The sequence below is a fragment of the Leuciscus leuciscus genome (genome assembly GCF_965113295.1).
Source record: "Leuciscus leuciscus genome assembly, chromosome: 4".
Taxonomy (NCBI): Eukaryota; Metazoa; Chordata; class Actinopteri; order Cypriniformes; family Leuciscidae; genus Leuciscus; species Leuciscus leuciscus.
This window is the reverse complement of record NC_138728.1, coordinates 11,925,588-11,947,289: the sequence shown is the minus strand read 5'-3', so window position 1 is coordinate 11,947,289 and position 21,702 is coordinate 11,925,588. Positions and strand designations below refer to the sequence as shown.

The window sequence follows — 21,702 nt, the reverse complement described above, 5'->3', positions numbered from 1 at the left end:
TTGATTTTTTTTCCCATTTATTCACTGACTGCTTGAGAAAACTACAAAATATATTTGATTACTAAACACAGCGTTCACAAAAAGGGTGTATTACATCAAAAGGAAAAACATGCATTATAGTAACTTCAAGACAAGTTCTTTAATACTATACAAAGAAAAACTACACAAATACTTGTGTTGGGCTTCATAATATAGTGACTGGAAATCTTGATTTTGAAATAAAATGAAAATGCATTATTTTCAGCTGCACAGCTTAACCGTACTACAGATAGCAGCAATTAACTGAACCCATAAAGATTACTTACCATAATTCATTCATCAACATTTATCATTGCTCTGTAAGAATTTAGGTGATTTAATTGGCAACAACATGGAACCCTTTCAATTTATACATACTTGATTAGGACAACCAATCTACTCAATGGGTTAATAAACCTTAGCTTCTGCAATAAATAAGGAACAGAGCAAACCCTCTTCTGGCATTCATTTCCTTGTGTTTGCAATCTATTTTCTTTTTTATTACTCCTTAATGTTGAAAGGTTACAAAGAGATTATACAATCTATCATCAATGGATAAACGGGACTGCATAAATGAAAAATATAAAGAGATTTTCCTTGCCCCAGGAAGATTTCTTTTAGGGGGACACATAAGTCATAAAAACAATGAAGGACTCTTGTGTAGGTTCAGAGATAAACAACAAAACTGCTGGTCAAGTAAAATGGGGCCATCTTAGACAGCAGGTTCAGGCTGTCGTACCACCTCATCGAGTTCAGCAATGAAGTGTTGCAAGTCCGCAAGGCATCGCTCACGGATCTCAACCAGGTTCTCTTTTAGTGGGTTCTGCAGGTTCTTCTCTAAGGTGGGTTCCTTGGACACAAGCATCTTCACCACCATGCCAAACGTCTCACAGTCCTGGCGATAGACCTATACAACACACAGCCCAATGTTTGAAATTATAATGCCGCAAAAATGTCCAACAGGATGATTTAAGAAAATGTATGCATCTGCTTTAAAATGAGGATTGTGTGCATTCAAATGTTAATCAAATGTTAAACCCAAATCACCACATTACAGTAAATGTCTAGCCACTTACAAAAACTACAACTCAAAAAATGAGAAGGAACTTAAAAGAAAAGGTATTGTAAAGAAAGTTAAATGTGCTGTATTGAGTCATTTTTATTTCCATTTGACTTTCTAACCAACACAGAAACACATGCCTTGATATGCTCAGACAATTTCTTGAAAATAAAAATTAATCCTGGAGCTCAAGAATACGATTTTTTTCACCGGCTTGCCCAGGTATCATACTTGTATTTTACTTGGCAAATGCATTGTGTGGACAATCAGAGCATGGTCTCAAGAACCATCTAACTTTTAATCTAACTTTTTCGGTTCACAGAAGTCATGAGGATAGAGCGTGGTTTTGTTGTGTATGTGGGAGAACGTTCTGTCTTTCTGATCTGCCATCCAGACGATAGTACAAAGCCCCAAACCAAAACTCTCAGAGCTCAGTTATGTTTACTGTGGTTGGATAATCAAACACTTCTGGACATCAAAGCAATGCTTCAGACCCAGGGGAGTCTGCATAACCTCTGCAATTACCTTCACTTACACACAGCCCTTAGGACATGTAACTTATAGCTGAAGATCATATCTTGAAATTTACTCTACAATTTACATAAGAAGACCGATATAAAAATCAGACTGTCATGAATTTACGATGGTACAGAGCAACACAATACACCCAACTGAACTAAAAGAAAATGAAACTGGTTAAAGATCTCAACATAGCTTTTGACATGGCCCCAACATTACATAACCAGACAACAACATCTGGAAGTACTTAAAATATAACAGGAACTAAAAAATTGGGCATAATAATAATATTAAAATAAATAAAGACAATTCATATCCTCAGTGATTCCCACTACCTGCCCCCACAAGCTCTAGGTCTGGAAAGAAATGTGCCCACCCAACTAATTGTGCTGACTAATAATTTTAGCAGTGAGCTCCTCATTAGCTTTCACATGGGCTCTTTCCCATGGCTGAGTCAGGTACTAGTAAAATGAGATCACCTGGTTCCAGGAATCACAGAGGCCCACACACAAAGCCCACAAAGTTCTTGTGTGAGAACTGCCTCTAATAGTCATTTAGTCAAATAGGTTCAATGAGAAGACTCTAATAGTCAATTAGAACATTCCAGAATAGAATGGATAAATGATGTAGAAAGGAAGTTCTCTGTAACCCGAGGCTGCGCATTATGAGAGACTGCAGTTACAGAGTCAATCTGTGTGACTGTTTAAACTGCATTAACGCTCAGCCAATAAACCTTATAGCCTACAATGCAAGAAGCACAGCTCACATAGAAGTCAAACCAAACCACGCAGCATTCTGTTGGTAAATGTGGTGAATTTGTGTGAAAAACTTGAACAAGAAATCCGTGTGGGGAAATGTTTCACCCTTACATAAAATTTGTGATTGCGTAAACTCCTATTAAAATGACAGGATTTCATCAGCGGAATTTCAGCAAGGAGAGGTAAATATGACCACACCTTTAGCCTCTATGATTTTCGAGTCCTTACAATCTATGGGATTTATATTAGCCGGAACTGTTTAAGCACAAGTAGTGTCTCCACGAAACACACGATTTGAGGTGCCATTTATACCTGCAGTACAAATTGTGCTAATACTTTGGGGTTAATGGTTTGTTTAAATCTGTAAGCAAATATGAGTAACAGGTCCTGGACCTGCAAATGGAAACACAAGATAAAGTCAGTATACAAGCTTACCATGAATAACTTTTATAAAAAGAAAAGACCGACAACTACATGTGTGGCCTAATGCAATTCACAATGCCATCCGAGTACAGTATAAAAGACTTCTAGGCTCAGAATAAACCACCACTAAACTCAGTAGGAAGGTTGGCCGAGGTTAACAAAGTTTCGAAAGACCACAATTTTTAAAGTGAATGCTACTTCTGCTGCTTTAGAACAATTAAACATTTTAACAGCATCAGTTGTGATTCATGAATCTAATTTTAGGAAAAAATATCTGAACACCTATTGCTGTGTCCTATTATGAGCTGCTTTATAACCTTGAACATACAAAGCCACTAGAACCACGCTAAGATTAAATAATTCATAACAATGCCGAGAATGCTGGGAAGTGATTTCCTGGTGCATGCTCTACTTCCATACACTTCCTATGAACCCCACCTCTGTTACCCAATCAAACAGGAAGGCTGAACGGGACCTCGCGAGTGTGTGTGTGTTCTTGGTCAGCCTTTCATGTGTCATTTTTGTACTGTGGGAGGCTGATTCCTGATTCCGGGTAAAGATAGCAGAGAATTATTCAGGAAGGGTGGGAGAGACAAGGAGGGAAAAGTGGGAAAGTATCTATACACTAATAACTTTCAGAGTGGTTCACTGAAAGTTCACTTATAGTTTAGTAAGACCAAAGCTGGTTTTATTATATAAAAGTATTACATTTTGGTGCATGGTATTTCAATATATTCAGCTGTACGCCCAGCATTATAGACTAAATACAGTGAGGAAAATAAGTATTTGAACACCCTGCTATTTTGCAAGTTCTCCCACTTGGAAATCATGGAGGGGTCTGGAATTGTCATCGTAGGTGCATGTCCACTGTGAGATACATAATACAATTTTAAAAATCCAGAAATCACAATATATGATTTTTTTACTATTTATTTGTATGATACAGCTGCAAATAAGTATTTGAACACCTGTCTATCAGCTAGAATTCTGACCCTCAAAGACCTATTAAGCCGCTTGTCCACCAGCGTCTGATCAATTTTTGTTCCGACGCGACGCCTGTGACGTTTTCGCTGCTTTTCGCGCCGGGAAAAATGTACTTTAAATATGAAACCATAGCAACGCCCATACACAAATTCTCGCCGCCGAGTTTCCATTGGCTGCTGCCCCGCGTTTTGATGCTCTCATTTGCATAAAGTATCCACTGTTGACCAAATCGTCGCGTCAGAAATCGAGACGCTGGTGGACAAGCGGCTTTAGTCTGCCTTTAAGATGTCCACCTCCACTCCATTTATTATCCTAAATTAGATGCACCTGTTTGAGGTCGTTAGCTGCATAAAGACACCTGTCCACCCCATACAATCAGTAAGAATACAACTACTAACATGGCCAAGACCAAAGAGCTGTCCAAAGACACTAGAGACAAAATTGTACACCTCCACAAGGCTGGAAAGGGCTACGGGGAATTTGCCAAGCAGCTTGGTGAAAAAAGGTCCACTGTTGGAGCAATCATTAGAAAATGGAAGAAGCTAAACATGACTGTCAATCTCCCTCGGACTAGGGCTCCATGCAAGATCTCACCTCGTGGGGTCTCAATGATCCTAAGAAAGGTGAGAAATCAGCCCAGAACTACACAGGAGGAGCTGGTCAATGACCTGAAAAGAGCTGGGACCACCGTTTCCAAGGTTACTGTTGGTAATACACTAAGACGTCATGGTTTGAAATCATGCATGGCACGGAAGGTTCCCCTGCTTAAACCAGCACATGTCAAGGCCCGTCTTAAGTTTGCCACTGACCATTTGGATGATCCAGAGGAGTCATGGGAGAAAGTCATGTGGTCAGATGAGACCAAAATAGAACTTTTTGGTCATAATTCCACTAAACGTGTTTGGAGGAAGAAGAATGATGAGTTGGTACTCATCATTCTTCTTCCTCCAAACACGTTTAGTGGAATTAAACACCAATCCCAAGAACACCATCCCTACTGTGAAGCATGGGGGTGGTAGCATCATGCTTTGGGGGTGTTTTTCTGCACATGGGACAGGGCGACTGCACTGTATTAAGGAGAGGATGACCGGGGCCATGTATTGCGAGATTTTGGGGAACAACCTCCTTCCCTCAGTTAGAGCATTGAAGATGGGTCGAGGCTGGGTCTTCCAACATGACAATGACCCGAAGCACACAGCCAGGATAACCAAGGAGTGGCTCTGTAAGAAGCATAATGGTTCTGGCGTGGCCTAGCCAGTCTCCAGACCTAAACCCAATAGAGAATCTTTGGAGGGAGCTCAAACTCTGTGTTTCTCAGCGACAGCCCAGAAACCTGACTGATCTAGAGAAGATCTGTGTGGAGGAGTGGGCCAAAATCCCTCCTGCAGTGTGTGCAAACCTGGTGAAAAACTACAGGAAACGTTTGACCTCTGTAATTGCAAACAAAGGCTACTGTACCAAATATTAACATAGATTTTCTCAGGTGTTCAAATACTTATTTGCAGCTGTATCATACAAATAAATAGTTAAAAAATCATACATTGTGATTTCTGGATTTTTTTTATTTTTTATTATGTCTCTCACAGTGGACATGCACCTACGATGACAATTTCAGACCCTTCCATGATTTCTAAGTGGGAGAACTTGCAAAATAGCAGGGTGTTCAAATACTTATTTTCCTCACTGTATATGAAGGCTACAGCTAACATCAGTTAAATGCAATGAAATTCTCCAATGGAATCGTTTCTGTCATCAAATTTATTGTACATACATTAGAATAGAGATGTCCTCAAAGCTAGCAGACATGCACTAAAAACCACAAAGCACTAATTTACAATCCCAAATAATGTTGTTGTTTTTTTTTGTAAAGATGCATATTCAAATTGATAAGAGCAAAAAGAGGTATACTCTAATGTCTGTGTTCTGGAACAGGAGCATAGAAAACATACGTATAGCAAAAAACATGTAAGGGGATGGTCTTTAGAGGTAACTGTGTATCAGTCTATTATTTTATTTGATCTGACATTTTCAGATCAGGCACATCAAACGCGATTAAAGAACGAAGGAATCAAACATCCCTTATGGACCTCAAAAGCTAAGCTTCAGACCCAGATTAAGCCTCACCGTGGACTGCAGAACTATCACAACAAAGATGCCCTACTTACAGTTCTTTAGCAGCAAGGAATTCAGTCTTGTTAGAATTCACACGGGCTCATTTGTAAAATAAACCTCTTGCTGGTCATAACAAAACATTCTAGATTCCTCTTTGAGCATGACTTGAACTGAACTTGTTTGAAGAATACGCTCACTTTCATGAAGAAACATAACTAGTAAATAAAAAGGCAATAATATTGATTACAATAGAGAGAGAAAAACTAAGGAATATTTTTTTCCATAAATGAAACTTCTTTCATTTACTCACCCTCATGTTGCCAATTTTAGCTGTATATGGCAGTCTCATTGATCAATATAATAACGTTGCACTACTTTGCTCTTTATCTAAATATGTAAAACAGAACACGCGAGAGAGACCCAGCATGCGAGAGAGCGAGTGAATCAACGGTTTCAGTTTCAATCAACGGTTACAGTTTCTGCACTGTGCCGAACTGTGCCTGCACAAACACCGGGACGCACACTGTTATAGTCTTGTTATAGTCTGGTTATAGTCAGGTATAGTCAGTGACAGCAGCTTTACATCACCGTTCGTTCCAAGTTTATGGAAACACACGGCCGGTTCGCGACAGGCTCCATTTCGTCTGGCCGAGAACAGGCTCTGGCTCTAGAACGCAAACCATTCTAGTGGAAAAGGGGTATCAGTGAGTTGAACCCAAGAACCAGATCAGTCTCATTCATTAATGGATAATTCAGATAAGCTTCTGAACTGAACAGTTTAAACTTAGAACTATTTGTTATCGAATCAGAGATCTGACTTGTCACATAAACTCTCATGATCGAGTCAAGGAGAGCTGGGCCGATTTAAAATTTCTTGTTTTTCACACAAAGCCATCATACGGTTTCAGAAGACATGGAATCTAGAGCATGACTCACTTGTATGATGCATTTGAAGCTTGAAGTCTTTAGACTGTGCTCAATAGTGTATTGAATGGAAAAGATTGACTGGCACATTTTTAAAGATTTCTCCTTTTGTTTCCCACAGACCTTTATATGTATATTGTTCAAGTGTATATAAAAAGCATGCTGTATAGAGCATGCAAGCTAAACATTTGTTAAAAAAAAAAGGTAAAGTAAAGAGTGTAGAGATGGCTAGACCAGATTGAAGGAGAAGCTAAACATCTGGTGGACACTTAAACAGAAACACACACACTTTGTGAAATAACAGGCTTTGGCCTGAAAGGCATCCACACACTGTCACTAAAGTATGTGTGTTCAGGGCAAATCAAAACACACTTCAACATCAATTGAAGAAAAGAAAAAAAAGAAAAAAAATCCTGAACAAATTACAGAAATGTAGATATGTCAGTCAATTATGCAGAAAAATATGCTTAAGTGATAGTTTGAGAATACAAAGAGCTATTCAAACACAAAAAGAGATTGATTCAAAGGGCCTCCTGTGAATTAAGAGGAAAACTTGGCCATGCATACACAAATCAGATGTGTTTTCTGTATATAAATAACCCAATAAAGCTCAAGGTTGGATCAAAAGCAGACAGTTAAAACTTGCAGCGTCAGCACCTAGGCTGTTGCTCAATAGGAGGGCTGGCTCACCGCTCCTGGGGGATCCCATCTCTCATTTAATAGGGCCAGTAAAGAGGAAGAGGAGAGAGCAGGAACTTAATTATGATCATTTTGAAGCTGAGACAGTGGGTGTTTTACCCTTGTCCTTAGTAGATGCAGTGACCAAAAAGGAGGGGAGAAAAGAAATGCATGCAAACGTATTTTAACTTACCGGTATGTTGTTATGATGCTGTTGAACAGAATAAATTCTCTAACTTCTATGTAATCAATCTCTCAATGCATTAAAGCATTAATTCACCTAAAAATTTAAATAGCTGAACTTTTTGTTTAACTCTGGCAGTCCTATTAATACAGCATCCTAAACAGGAGGCATTAAAACAAAAATGACAACACACTCTTGCCAACTATTTTAGTTACTCTCAGACCCACGGAAATAAAAGATTAAAAGGAACTGGAGCGTTTCTCAAACCTTCTCAATTTCCCGAGCCTTGGCAGCAATAGCTTGAGCTCGTCGCTCCTGAAAGTCGTCCATGACGGATGAAGCGTCATCCACAGTGGCCTGAACTTCATCTGTGGGCCCTTCCACCGATGGCATTTCCTCCTGTAGTTCACAGAACCAGGCATTGTTAAAGCTAGAATAATCCAGAAACATGTTCAGCATAAAACTGCTATAAAGATGCTGGAAATCATCATTCAGGAAAGTAGGAAAGAAAGAAGCCTTTTCCCCAGACAGAAAGCAGGCAAAGCAGAACATCACTGTGTGACAGGATGGAAACAAGTTGGCTCTATTTAGATCTACGTCTTGGACCTAAAAATACTTTTTGTCTCAAAAAATGCATCGTTTCATACCAATTTACCAAACTTAAACCAATAACAATAATTTGTTCTAATTGGGGAGGAATATAAATTTGAGAAAATAACTCCAAAAGGCATTGTAAACAAATATGAGCCCACCACAGCGAACTACATGCACTTCATTTGTTCTTTGTTCTTCAAAAAATGAATCCCCAAAACAAGTGTGTTTGTTGAACTAAAGAGACCGCCTATCGGGCCCAGTTTACACTGGCAAATTCTTTTCATCTAAGGCACAAGGTTATGGCTTATGCCCCATGAACAGAGCTATGGAAGAAGATCAAAGGCTCAAGGAGTGAGACGTCCACTAACTAGAAACAACTTTCATCTGCACATGGTTCAGAGGTGAAACTAAGTGATCAAACAAAAGAAACACACACACAGGTTCTTTAGTAAGGCATTTCATGTTGCTTTGGTTCACATTTCACAGAATTATTCTGGATAAATCTATTGGAGATGTTCAGATGTATTCATCCATGTTTAGGTGCAACCTCCCACTTCAGTTGCTTATATATATATATATGTGTGTGTGTGTGTGTGTGTGTGTGTGTGTGTGTGTGTGTGTGTGTAAATATTATACATTGTTATATCTTATTTATTATAAATAGCATTTATAATATTATAAATATTAAGATTATTTCTGCACATCACACAGAAACAATAAACCATTAGGGATTTGTTGGTGTTGCTAGCTACTAATAAGACCTACTTAAAATTATGAAAATATTTTTTAAAAGCATTTTGTCCACTATTTGGGTGACAGAAATGATATATTATAGATGTAACTGATAAAATGTACACACAATTATCTGTAATTAAAAAAGTTTAGAAAAAAGTTGTTAAGCTTCTTAAGGAAAGCAGTTCTGTCCCATGTCTTAAGAATCAGTAAAATAACTCAACTTGCATTACAGATAAAACTCCATAAATCACAGAGATTTAAAGAAGAAAATTAAATTTAAATCATTTTGTGAAAAAAGAAAAATTAGCAAAAATATTTTTGCATGATTGTTCTCTGATTCGGTTGACCTAAATGCACAAAAAAAAAGGGAAAAAGAGGAGAGTACATGAGAAATAAAGTTAAACAAATTTATTTTAGGCTCTCAGAGCTCCCTAGAGTATGTCCAGAGTGCTCTGAGCCTCCGATAAGATCTTGTGATAAAGGCGAGAGTTGAGCTAATGGATTTCACCCTCTTTTTTTAGCCTTGCTGCGGTCTGGGTGGCCCCATGATATCCACAAACTCTCCTTCAGCGACCCGCCGTGTTTTGTGTCAGAACCGTGCTTACAGTCTGAATAAACACGACACGGACCACTTGCCTTTCATGCGCCAAACAGGACCCTTTAAAACCCATCATATGAGGAGAGAGAGAGAGAGAGAGAGAGAGAGAGAGAGAGAGAGAGAGAGAGAGAGAGAGAGAGAGAGAGAGAGAGAGAGAGAGAGAGAGAGAGAGAGAGAGAGAGAGAGAGAGAGAGAGAGAGAGAGCACAAGCAAACAGCTTTTAAAAAGGAAAAAATCTCCAGTCACTGGTGGAAATTCAAAGAAGATTTGTGGGTTTTTTTGCCATCAGCTGAAATGGCTGGCATGTCACACTTATTATTATTTTTGCGGATGAAAGGGAGTGTTCTGGTAAGCACATCTGTTTGGGAGCTGTGTGTGTGCGCAACTCACCTTAGTGACTGATACGGAGCTATGGGGCGAACCGTCTCGTGATGCACTCACGGAGGGGACGGGGGGCCTTTCCTTGTCTGTAGAAGATGAAAGACTGGGATCAGAACGTAAGAAACAAAGCATCTGTTGTAGGACGCAAGCCAACAATGCAGCTATAGTTTGGACTTGGATCAACATCCCCCAGAAAGCCATGGAAAATGGCCTTGCTTGACTCATTTGGTGCAGTAAACGTTTTCGCATGCTGGAACGGATCCTGCTAGCTTTCCGAATATCCAGCTGGCATGCAGAACCAGGTGGTTCCCTCACTGCTGATCAGGGCTCTTCCCTGCAGGCAAACCACAGCCAGGTGCCTGCAGTGTCACCCCGTGACCCTCTCCGTGTGAGCTGTGGGCTCAACACCTACGGATTCGTTCGGAAAGAGATGGAGTGCTCGCCAAATTGATTCGGAGCGGAGAGGAGTCTATGACTAGAAGTTATGTTTAGATTTAAACAGATTTAAGATTCAAATCTAAACCTCCTTGCGATGTACATGGCATGCGATCAAACATCTGGCAAAGAAAAGTAAAAAGGGAACGGATAAAAGCTAGAAAAGAATGGAAGGTTTAGCAATCAGACACTGGAACACACGCCTGTAGACTTTTTACGATCCCCAGCCAAAGGAAGTGAGAGGAAAGCAGACAAACAAAACGAGGCTCTACGATGGTGCGATTAGCAACGCTTTCTCTCATGTTACTGTGACTGCAGGCTGACCTTTAACTTATAAAGCAAAGCGAAACAAAATCTCATTGTGTGTGAGCCATAAGCTTTCTTGATCAGGATTCAAGAAGAGTATGACTTTTTTCTTTTTCACAAATTTATTTATTCAGCAAGGATGCATTAAATTGGTCAAAATTAACGACGTTTATAATGTTTCAAAAGATTTATCATTTTTGCTTTTGAACTTTTTGTCAAAAAAAATCCTGAAAATAAATAAAGCAGTACAGCTGTTTTCAACACAGTTCATGTGACCCTGAAGACAGGAGAAATGACTGCTGAAAATTCAGCTTTGCCATCACAGGAATTACTTACATTTTCAGATATTTTTAAATAACTGTTCTATTTGAATTGTAATAATATTTCACATGATTACTGCTTTACTGTTACTCTTAACTAAGAGACATCTTTCAAAAACCAACCCCAAACCTTTCAACGGTAGTGTAGCTTTGCTAGTATGCCTCTCGTATTAATGTATTTATTTGGCAAGTACTGAGTCCTACACTCTTATTGTTAGCTTAAAATTAAGCAACATATTTAAAACTTTGTGACTAACAGGTGATAGAATTGTGCTGCATTCTGCAGGCTCAAATTCAGGTGGGACTTTTGATGCATAATAAATATGACGATCATCTGGATCACCCTTAAGGACAGTGTTTTACTCACCCGGTCCTCTGCCTAGCCCAATCGGCTCCTCGTATCCTGAAACAGAGGGAAAAAAATGTGTACATCATTAAAAAAAAATTTTGTGACCAACAATTCAGGTGTTTTTGATGCATTTCTTCCATCAGTAAAGAGGTTAGATCATACAGTGTCTGCTCCATCTTTTTAGAACAGCATAATCTAGAGACTCTTTTGGAGTATGTCAACCAAACCATGTGCATCCAATATTGGCTGCTCAAAGCGTCTCTCTGGAGCTTATTACTGAGGATCTCATTATAGTAACAGAGAACAGGGAAACAAACACAGATGGGAGTCTTTATTAGGACAGCTTGAGTGACATCATCTGTGATCTGAGGTCTGCAGTGGACACTTGGGTACAGTCATGTCCAAGCATGTCTATTTTCAAACACAACGACTCAAATCAATCCTGTCTAGGAAGCATTTAGGATGTTTATCAAGTTTATATGAGGAATAAAGTATCCAGGCAAAGTCTTTTCACTCTGCAGCTTGGCATATTAAAATGGCACGTAAATGAAGCGTGCAAATTAGTCAAGAAAGCCTTTAAATTAATCAACAGGCTTTCCCACGTCTCAAAAAGTCCATGACAGTTCAAATACTACACTGCAAGCTGTGCACTGACCCTTTGTATCATCTACAGTCTGTGTGTGAGGGAGATCCCACCAATGAGATTTCTACAATGAAATGGCGAAAGGCTTGGAATACTGTCAATACATGTGATGTGAACACCACTGGCATTAGTCAATTCAATTTAAATGATTTATGAAGGATCTTGTGACACTGAAGTCTGGAGAAACAGCTGGTGAAAATTCAGCTTTGCCATCACAGTAAAAAATTACATTTAAAAATAGTAAAATATAGAAATAGTTATATTAAAATGTAGTCATATTTTACTATTTTAGCTGTATTTTAAACGAGCATAAAATATATATATTTTTTTTTTTTTTTTTACTCACCAACCCCAAACTTATGTGTATGTAATATAAATCAAAATCAAATAAACACTAAGAAGTGACTAATCATGTAATTGACTGGAGATGTTTCATACTTTTCCCCTGCTGGGGCAAGATAGGGTGCGCTTTGCCCCGCTCTGGTGAGTAGCTGCGGCTGCTTATGCTGGACCCTGACCGACTGTGAGGGGAAGGGGGGACGTCCCGCCGGGCTGGAGAGCGTTCACGTACTGGCGGGAAGGGAGCCTTTCGTCTCACGTTGTCCCGCTCCTCCCTGTAACAGAGCACAAACACATTCAAGTTTTAAGTATGTGTTTCCTAGTAGAACAATATGGTGCATTTTACATAACATGTCTGAATACAAACCCCCGGTCCAGGTTCAAAATGGCCTGCATGAGATTGTCGTCTCCTGCATCGGGGGCTGTTGCAGGAAGAGACCTGGGCTGAGGGTAAGAGCCCTGGACTCGAGCGTTTGGGGGAGGACCAGCGCGATTACTCGGTCTGAACAGGGAAAGGAAAAAGAAGACAAATATTTGCATTCACATTATGGATAAAAAAATATTAGCATAAGATATTCTCAATAAACAGTTAAATAGCTTCTAAACCAAAACAGACAAAATTAAGAAAATGTACCTTAAAATAGTTTTAAATCAAAGTACGTGTGGTTAAAGTAGTTGCCTACTGTCCTCTGACAGTTTAAGAAGGAGGTTAAAGTGGGGACAGTCATTTAATCTTGTTTATATGAACCATGCCCTGTAGGGTCATACACTGAGTGTACTGAGAAGAACTGGTGTGACTGGGATGGTCATTTCAGATGTCTAAATAAATACTTTATATTTATGTTTTTGACCTGTACAATGTCAAATCTAACACTTATGACTTTCCATCCGCTGCGGAACACAAAAGAAGATATTTTAAAGAATGTTTCAATTGTTTTTGTCCATATTATGAATGCCAATGGGGTCCAAAACAACACTTGAACTCACTTTCATTCTATGTTGAATGATTTCTAAGGGTCACTGAATATTCAGAAAATCAGGGTCAATTATGCTTTAGTAATGTCCATAAAGACTTATTTGAAACCTATTAGTTATGCAGGGCACCCCTGGTCCTGATACAGAGGAGATTCTCTTAAACTAGTCTCCACACTGGGCTCTGCCTCATTTAAGACTTTACCTATATGTGTAAGACCATGCCAGAGGCTTCACATCCTGCTAGTAAATTGCAACTCAATATAAACTGCACAAAGAGGAGGGCAAAATGAGGCTTGTAAAAAGTTGCAGTGCTGCCTAACAGAGCAGCACCGCAGCTCTGCCGAGTTCACCCGCAACCAAGACATTCATTAACACACATCTGTTCTAGCGGCAGTAAAACCCCCTTCAGTTTACTCTGCTCCCCCTCGACTCGGTTTCCTTGCTAAGGCCCTCCGGTCGCGCAGGCCGATTACGTGCCACTTATATGGCCTGCCGCGCAGGAGAGCGGGACGTAAAAGAATCACAGGCACCTGGTCCGAGTGACCCTGGCCTGAACCCCAGCCAGGTTCCTCTCTCACAAACACACACGACAATGTGTCCGCACACAGTGACCTCGCAAAACTTTAATGACCCTCACATCTGTTTGAAGTGCAGGTGACCCTGTCTGCCCTGGACTAACAGAGCAAATTACCACATGTCTGTCTTTACTGCCAATATGAAGCCAGGATATTAGCCCAAGCCAAAAAAAAGGTTAACCTCGCACTCCCAATCGCAAGACATCACAATAGATTAAAGCACTGAAAAGGTCAAAACAAGTACTTTAAAGCATGTCTGCCATCCAAGATTATACGAATTAGCAGGAAAATGCTTTATATGGCCATATAAAGAACATTTATTTAAAAAGAAATCTTTAAAAATGTCTGATGTTAATATGAAGAGAGGCTTGGACAAGCATGCTTTACTGACTAAATACAAAAGCGCCACCAAGTGGTAAGACTGGGTTTTGTCCAAAAATTATTTTATTATAAATAATTAAATATACACAGAATTAAATATGTGTGTGAGTGTGTGTGTGTGTGTGTGTTTAAAATTAATTAAATATTTAATTGCATGTATATTTATTTATAGAATATATATATATATATATATATATATATATATATATATATATATATATATATATATATATATATATAAATATAAATAAATATAAATATATTTATATAAATATAATATAATATAAATATTAATATTATATATATATATATATATATATATATATATATATGTATATATGTATGTGTGTGTGTGTGTGTGTGTGTGTGTGTGTGTGTGTGTGTGCACAAAATTATATAAAATGTATCATTGTCAGCATGCTCAAAGTTTAGCCAGTGTCCTCATTTGTCAAATATGCAAGTGTATTCTGTTTCTACTTTTAAGAAAAAAACTGCATTCTTGTACAGACTCTGAATTTGACCAATTAAGAAAACCATGATGTCACCATTTAAAAGTTTTGCTGACGCTCTCTTTTAGAAGGGGTGGACCAACACGAGGTTCATTTGGCTGCCCTCCATCCCTGCTGTGAAAAGTTGCGATTCATTACTGGAAAGAGTCAGATTGAAGGGGTGGTTGAATATGATTTCACTTTTCTAACTTTATTTAGTGTGTAATGTTGCTGTTTGAGCATACACAACATCTGCAAAGTTACAACGCTCAAAGTTCAAAGCAAAGGAAGATATTTTCTTTTAAAGAAATTGCTTTTTAAGGACTACAACAAACGGCATCCCTAACCCTAAAATTTACATAAACCCACCCCCCGATTTATAGATTATAAAGACAGAATATGCTAATCAATGACTAGAAGATAACTACACAAGCAACATAAATTTACCAGCTAACCATTTAGAAATATTGTCTACATGTTGTCACTTCTTCTTGAGTCTCTCATTCTTTCTGACTTCGGTTTGAACATAAAAGACTAAAGGTTTTTGAAATGTCCAGTGCATGTCTGTGTGAGGTAAAAGGACACAAGCTCTTGTAGCTCCGCCCTCTGTGCATTTAAAGGAACAGACACAAAACACGGTGCGTTTTTGCTCACCCTCAAAAAGTGACAACTTTAACATGCTATATAAAAATATTAGTGGGGTATTTTTAGCTAAAACTTCACATACACTCTCTGGGGACATCAAAAACTTATTTTACATCTTGTGAAAGGGGCATTATACCAATGCTTTAAGACATACGGAAAACCACTGGGATGCTGGGTGACTGTCTGTGGGTATTTCCAAAGGAGCTGAACCAAAAAAACAAAAACAGAGAATGTAGGACAACTCAGAGTTTGATTTATGCTCTGTATTAAGAAACTTCACTTTGAGTGAGAGAAGAAGGGAAGCCAAGAAAGAAAGTATAAAAACAAGGCATTAAAGCTGGAGGGAACACAGCTTGTTTCCAAGAGGAACAGGTCTGCCATCTGCTGGGGAAATTAAATTAGTTTGAATGAACATCCCTCCCTACCCTTGACCCCGTTTACACTCCGTATAAAGATCCACAAGTGGGCAAAGAGGATTCAAAATGTTTTTTAAGGTCACTCAAACCACATTTGGAGGTTAACTTTCGCAAACTCTAATCTGAATATACGGCAAGAGAGAGTATTTCCTCAATTTCCAAAGAGTAAAAAGAAATAAAAGTCGTCTTAGTTTATTCAGAATAAGCCCATCATATAATACATATTTTCCTTTATGACAAGCTCGTGAAATACCTAAAGTCCATTTGGCGACCACCATGAGGTTCCTCTCTTGGCCCTCTGTAGTACTGGAAGTCTTCCTGCTGAAATGCAAAACACAACGCTATGATGAAAATGCAAGACACACAACTGTAAAGTGTTGAGTGTTTTCCATATATGATCTTTTAATTTTACATATCTTTTTCTTTTTATTGAACTGATTGATAACATTACAAAGAGTCATTTCAGGACAATCAAATAGCAATAAAATGTATATTACTAATATTAATATTCCTATAATACAAACAACACACAAAAGACACTAACACTAACTTAAAAAGAAAGTAAAAAATGAATCCATACCTGATCTTTGATGCTTACTCTTCGACCAGGTGGCCCACCCCTGTGGTCATTTGGAAATGAGTGATGGCTGTCTCCATGGTAACCTCTCTGATCATCTCCATGGTAGTTGCGAGGGGCACCGTTTGGGTAAAACCGAGGGCCATCGTAGTCAAAACCACCACGGCCATAGTCCTCGTCCGGCCGCCCAAAGGGAGGTCTCCTATCTCCTTGAGCTCCTCTTGGAAATGGACCCTGGAACGTCAAAAGAGCTCAAGCAAGGCTGTTTCTTTCACAGCATGATCCAAATGTCTGATCATGGCCAAAACAATTATGACAAATAAGTATTTACCGCTCTGTCTGGAGGAAACCGGTCCTCGTAAATATCTCTAATATTTCGATCTCTCCTAAAAGCCACTGAGGTACAAAAAAAAACAGACACAGATGACAAATTAACATTATTTAAACCACTGTAACAATATGGAACTTACACATGAGTTATCTAAAAATGTTATTACATCAAAGTTAAATTATTTTAAACTGTATCAAATTAAAACAAAAGAAAAGGCATTTATGACAACCAGAAAACCAATAAATAACTTTAAAGACTGCATAATATTGACAAATATTTTATATTTATTAATATAATCATATTAAATATTTTTTTTTATTATATTTTAATCAAACTTTAAAAAACATATTCCTCTAAATAACTTACTTTTAGTTTCTGGATGGAAAGTCGATGTCTTCAGTTGTATGACGGTTATCTAGTAACAAATGAGACAGAAATATGAATGTACCAATACCTAGGGCAGATAATTATTTATAGCCCATAATAACCATTTTTCTGGTCTGTTCCATGCTGTTGGAATGACCTGGCCATATATACAGTACAGGCCAAAAGTTTGGACACATTACTATTTTTAATGTTTTTGAAAGAAGTTTCATAACAATATACACTACTGGTCAGTAATTTGGGGTCAGTAATTTTTTTCTTTTTCTTTTTTTTGAAATAAATCAATACTTTTATTCAGCAAGGATGTGTTAAATTGATTAAAAGTGATAGTAAAGAAGATTTATATTATTAGAAAATATTTTTTTATTTTGAATAAATGCAGTTCTTTTGAACCTTTTATTCATCAAATATATTAGGTAGCAGAACTGTTTCAAACACTCATAATAAATCAGAATATAAGAATGATTTCTAAAGGATCATGTGATAGACTGGATGTCACATGTGACACTGAAGACTGGAGTAATGATCCTGAAAATTCAGCTTTGCATCACAGAAATAAATGATAATTTAAAGTATAATAAATTGAAAACCAATTATTTTAAATTGTAATAATATATCACAATATCACATTTTTTTCTGTATTTTTGATCAAATAAATGCAGGCTTGATGAGCAGAAGAAACTTCTTTCAAAAACATTAAAACTAGTAATGTTTCCAAACTTTTGTCCTGTACTGTATATATACTCATATATATAAAAAAAACATTTGCGGCAACACTTGATCCTTACGGGAAGGGTCATAGCACTTGCATATTGTTGTCCTATTGTTAGTTACATTGCTTCTATTGTTCTCATTTGTAAGTCACTTTGGATAAAAGCGTCTGCTAATGAATAAAAGTAACTGTAACTGTAACCATTAATTATTACTGATAAATATATAGAGTTTTGCCTAGCAGAAAATAGAAAAAATAAAACATGCCAAAAATAAAAGAAAAAAATAGCATTCACACTGACTTATTCACGTAACATGCAGGCTTTGCATTGTAGAAAATACACATTTTTTGTACTTCTAATACAAGATGAACTGTTTAAAAATAAAATATGAAAGGCTAGATGGCGTTGTTGGCGCACAACCCCTTTTTTTCATGAATGTATTTTACAATGCAGCAGGGCCCCGAGCTTATTATTGTTTTTGCAAAACAGTTGCTATTTGATTTTGAACACAAATCGTTACTGGTTTAATCCCGCTAAAATATACATTTCCTGACGTAAGAGAACGTTGCTATGCAACAAAAAAAACAACGATATGATGTAGATGCGCTGCGCATTGACAAGCTAATCGGGCTGAAATGCTGTATTGACCAATCAGTAACTAGACCTAAAACTTAACTTTTTATGATTTAATTGAAATAATAGCGTATAATATTGTATTATATTATCATCTGCTTTCAACATTGTGCTTATTAGATCGATAAGTAAAAATGCTCAGTGTAATCGAAACCTATATGTTTGTATCACAGAAAGCACGCGCTAATCCGAACCTTTCTTTATAACGTTAGCTCAGCTGCGTTGACCTGTTTGTTTGTGCTACAATTCACAGTCAACGAGGAATAAACTCCAATTTATAATAATTTGTGTTTTTACCCAAATGCATGTATCTCCAGCAAACACACTCTTATTTATAATAAACTCATTTAAATCAGACTCTGCAATACCGTTTTTCACCAGTACATACTACAACACATGCATAACCCCAAAACAAGCGTTTACATACCGTTCACGTGCTTTGCTTGACATATCTCCTGTCAGTTTACCATTTTTTAATCTTTCGTAGTCAAAAAACTTTTATGAAATAATAATTTTGAGACCAAACGTGGCGAAACACTCAGCCCGTTGACAAACAAAACTCCACAGCCCTCAATCAAAAACACGTTTCCGGATCCAGACCAAATATTTTTTTTCAAAATAATGACTGACAATCTTTAAAAAATAACTGCTAAATTAAAATCGATGCTATTGTTCACTATATATTTATTTTAATGTCTTTTAATGAGTCCTGTTGATTTATATTTGTAGAAATACATTTTGTGAATTTGTTTTCTGAGAGAGACTGCTATGTTGTGACAGCGGCTTCCTTTTTTAACTTCCGGGTCACGCTGAGCTGCTGATATTTTGAATTGGATTTACACGCTGGTTAAACATCTACATTTTAGACAAGTTAGACATGACAAACGCAGTTATTTTCATCATAGTTGACATGCTTTAAGTAAGAGTCTCGTGGTTAAGTAAGTCTGAAATGTGTTTTATTAAATTGCCCGTAAGCTCTTTTAGTACCATATTTTGCTTTATGAGTATATGCATGTTGTGATAAAGGTTATTTGTTCCTTTTCAGATATCAGAGATAAAGATGAGTGGTGGTTTAGCGCCCAGCAAAAGCACTGTTTATGTGTCGAACATCCCATTCTCCTTGACAAACAACGATTTGCACAAGGTACCCTGTTGCATGTTACAATTATGTTGACAATAAGTGGACCCATTAATTATATAGGGGAGAGTGGGGTAATATACATAATTATATTTCAGCTGAAATTAGAATAAAGCATCTATATCATATTGGGACCAAGAAATAGGACTTGGGGATAAGCTGTCTCATGTCATAGGGAAAGTCATTTGTGGAATACCTGTGCAGTTTGCATAACAATCTAAGGCATAGGAACATACAAAATGTTCCCTCATTGAGTTCTCAAAGCTTCTCTAACATATCATGTTGTGGGAAATCCATTATCATATTCTTGGGGTTCTTATCAGTGCTCTGTCTAAAGAAGAAATCCTGCTTGATGTTTTCAACAAGACCAGTAATTTCCTGCACTCGGATGCAAAGCTCACTATCACTAGTATAAGTTGAGCAAATGACACATCTTACCTTGAAGCATCTGACACACTTCACTGTTTATGTTGGGCACTCTCTAAATATTTGATTAAATATATGATTAAGTTTCTTAGAATGAGGGATATCTACTCCCCCTACATTATTTTACTACAGAATTTTTTGCATTTAATTTATAAATATCGTTTACTTATTTTTTGCAATTTCCCCACAGCTATGCTCGAAATATGGCAAGGTTGTCAAGTAAGTTTCCTTTGATCTGCAATGAAGAGATTGTTCTACTCATATCACTATATCAAAGTATATCTTGATCATAGTCACAATGTCATTTTCTGAAGGGTGACTGTTGTCAAAGATAAGCAGACGCGGATGAGTAAGGGAGTGGCGTTTGTGCTGTTCCTAGACAGAGAGACTGCTCATAATTGTGCCCGTTCGCTAAACAACAAACAGGTATGCTGTTTTAACATAACATTAAGACTTAGTAAGTGTCTGATTAAAAAAAACACACATGGAGCCAAAGTGCTTGATTGCTCTTTCAGTTGTTTGGGAGAACGGTGAAGGCCAGCATCGCCATTGACAATGGGAGAGCTACAGAATTCATCAGAAAGAGAAACTACACAGACAAATCCAAGTGTTATGAATGTGGGGTGAGTTATCTAATGTCTACTCCATTGATATTGTTGACGTGTTGTTTGTGTTGTATTTATCATAGAAAGATAGGATAGAACTTCCTATATGAACAATTTCACCTGTTTACTAATACGGTTTTAGTGAAGTCTTAAGAAAAGTTTTTGAGATTCTCACACTGTTTTGTCATGTCATTTGTCTCTGCTAGGAAGAAGGGCACTTGAGTTACGCCTGTCCCAAAAATTTACTTGGAGAGAGAGAACCTCCACCTAAAAAAGAAAAGAAAAAGAAGAAAAAGGTTCAGCAGCCTGAGGAGGTGTAAGTACTTCCTAGTAGAATTTATCATTTAAACTAGTACCTAGTATGCACTTAATGCAATTAATATTTTATATGTAATTAATTGAAAATAAATATGTTGTTTTTGTCCTTTTAGAGAACCAGAGGACAGTGAGGAAGAAGGAGAGGATCCAGCATTGGACAGTTTAAGTCAGGCAATTGCTTTCCAGGTCAGTGAATATTATATAAACTATGGTTCAGTCTTCATACATTAATATTCCCAGTAAAAATGGGCTCAAAGAGATATATAACTTTTTGCCTGTCATCATCAGCAAGCACACGTTGAGGAGGAGGAGAAGAGAAAAAAGCAGGTCACAGAGGATGCGTCTCACGCATCTACATCAGACGACACCCACAAGCCCAGGATCAAAAAGAGCACCTACTTCAGTGATGAGGAGGAGCTCAGTGACTGATTCATACTTTTATGTGCTCAGAACAGACTGCCTCTTCTCAACTGCTTTTAGGTCACATATTGATCTAAATTTCTAATTTTGTCAAACTATATGTTGTCATGAAAGGCAGAGAAAACTTATGCTAATCTTGATCTGAGATGTTGGTTGTGATTGTATGCTCCTCATTCAGATAATTACACCTCTAAATATTTGGTATATAGTATCGTGATTGTTTTTTATCTTGTAAATATAGTTTAGTTTTGTGCATTTTACATATACATTATTATTTTTGTTCCAGAAAGCATGGAAAATAAACTGTTTTAAAATAA

The 21,702-nt window shown here is 37.5% G+C and overlaps 2 protein-coding genes across 4 annotated transcripts; one reads left to right on the top strand and one right to left on the bottom strand.

Moving 5' to 3' along the window:
- Positions 1 to 19,091, bottom strand: pphln1 (periphilin 1). Of its 2 annotated transcripts, none has more exons than XM_082166700.1 (11): positions 18,906 to 19,083; positions 17,115 to 17,163; positions 16,749 to 16,813; positions 16,421 to 16,651; positions 16,094 to 16,161; positions 12,728 to 12,862; positions 12,460 to 12,635; positions 11,397 to 11,432; positions 9,978 to 10,054; positions 7,928 to 8,059; positions 1 to 925 (listed from the first exon to the last, which is right to left on the bottom strand). In XM_082166700.1, coding segments are annotated over exons 2-11 (1,116 nt in total). In that variant the 5' UTR covers positions 17,116 to 17,163; positions 18,906 to 19,083; the 3' UTR covers positions 1 to 730. The 2 variants fall into 2 exon arrangements, with proteins under 2 accessions (XP_082022826.1, XP_082022827.1); XM_082166701.1 differs by having other exon boundaries at positions 121 to 925; positions 16,439 to 16,651; positions 18,906 to 19,091.
- A 181-nt stretch (positions 19,092 to 19,272) lies between these two features.
- zcrb1 (zinc finger CCHC-type and RNA binding motif 1) lies at positions 19,273 to 21,702 on the top strand. Of its 2 annotated transcripts, none has more exons than XM_082166703.1 (8): positions 19,273 to 19,397; positions 19,524 to 19,622; positions 20,233 to 20,261; positions 20,357 to 20,468; positions 20,558 to 20,665; positions 20,854 to 20,963; positions 21,079 to 21,151; positions 21,254 to 21,702. In XM_082166703.1, exons 2-8 carry the CDS (start codon positions 19,539 to 19,541, stop codon positions 21,392 to 21,394), a joined length of 657 nt encoding a protein of 218 aa, XP_082022829.1. In that variant the 5' UTR covers positions 19,273 to 19,397; positions 19,524 to 19,538; the 3' UTR covers positions 21,395 to 21,702. The 2 variants fall into 2 exon arrangements, with proteins under 2 accessions (XP_082022829.1, XP_082022828.1); XM_082166702.1 differs by having other exon boundaries at positions 19,273 to 19,416.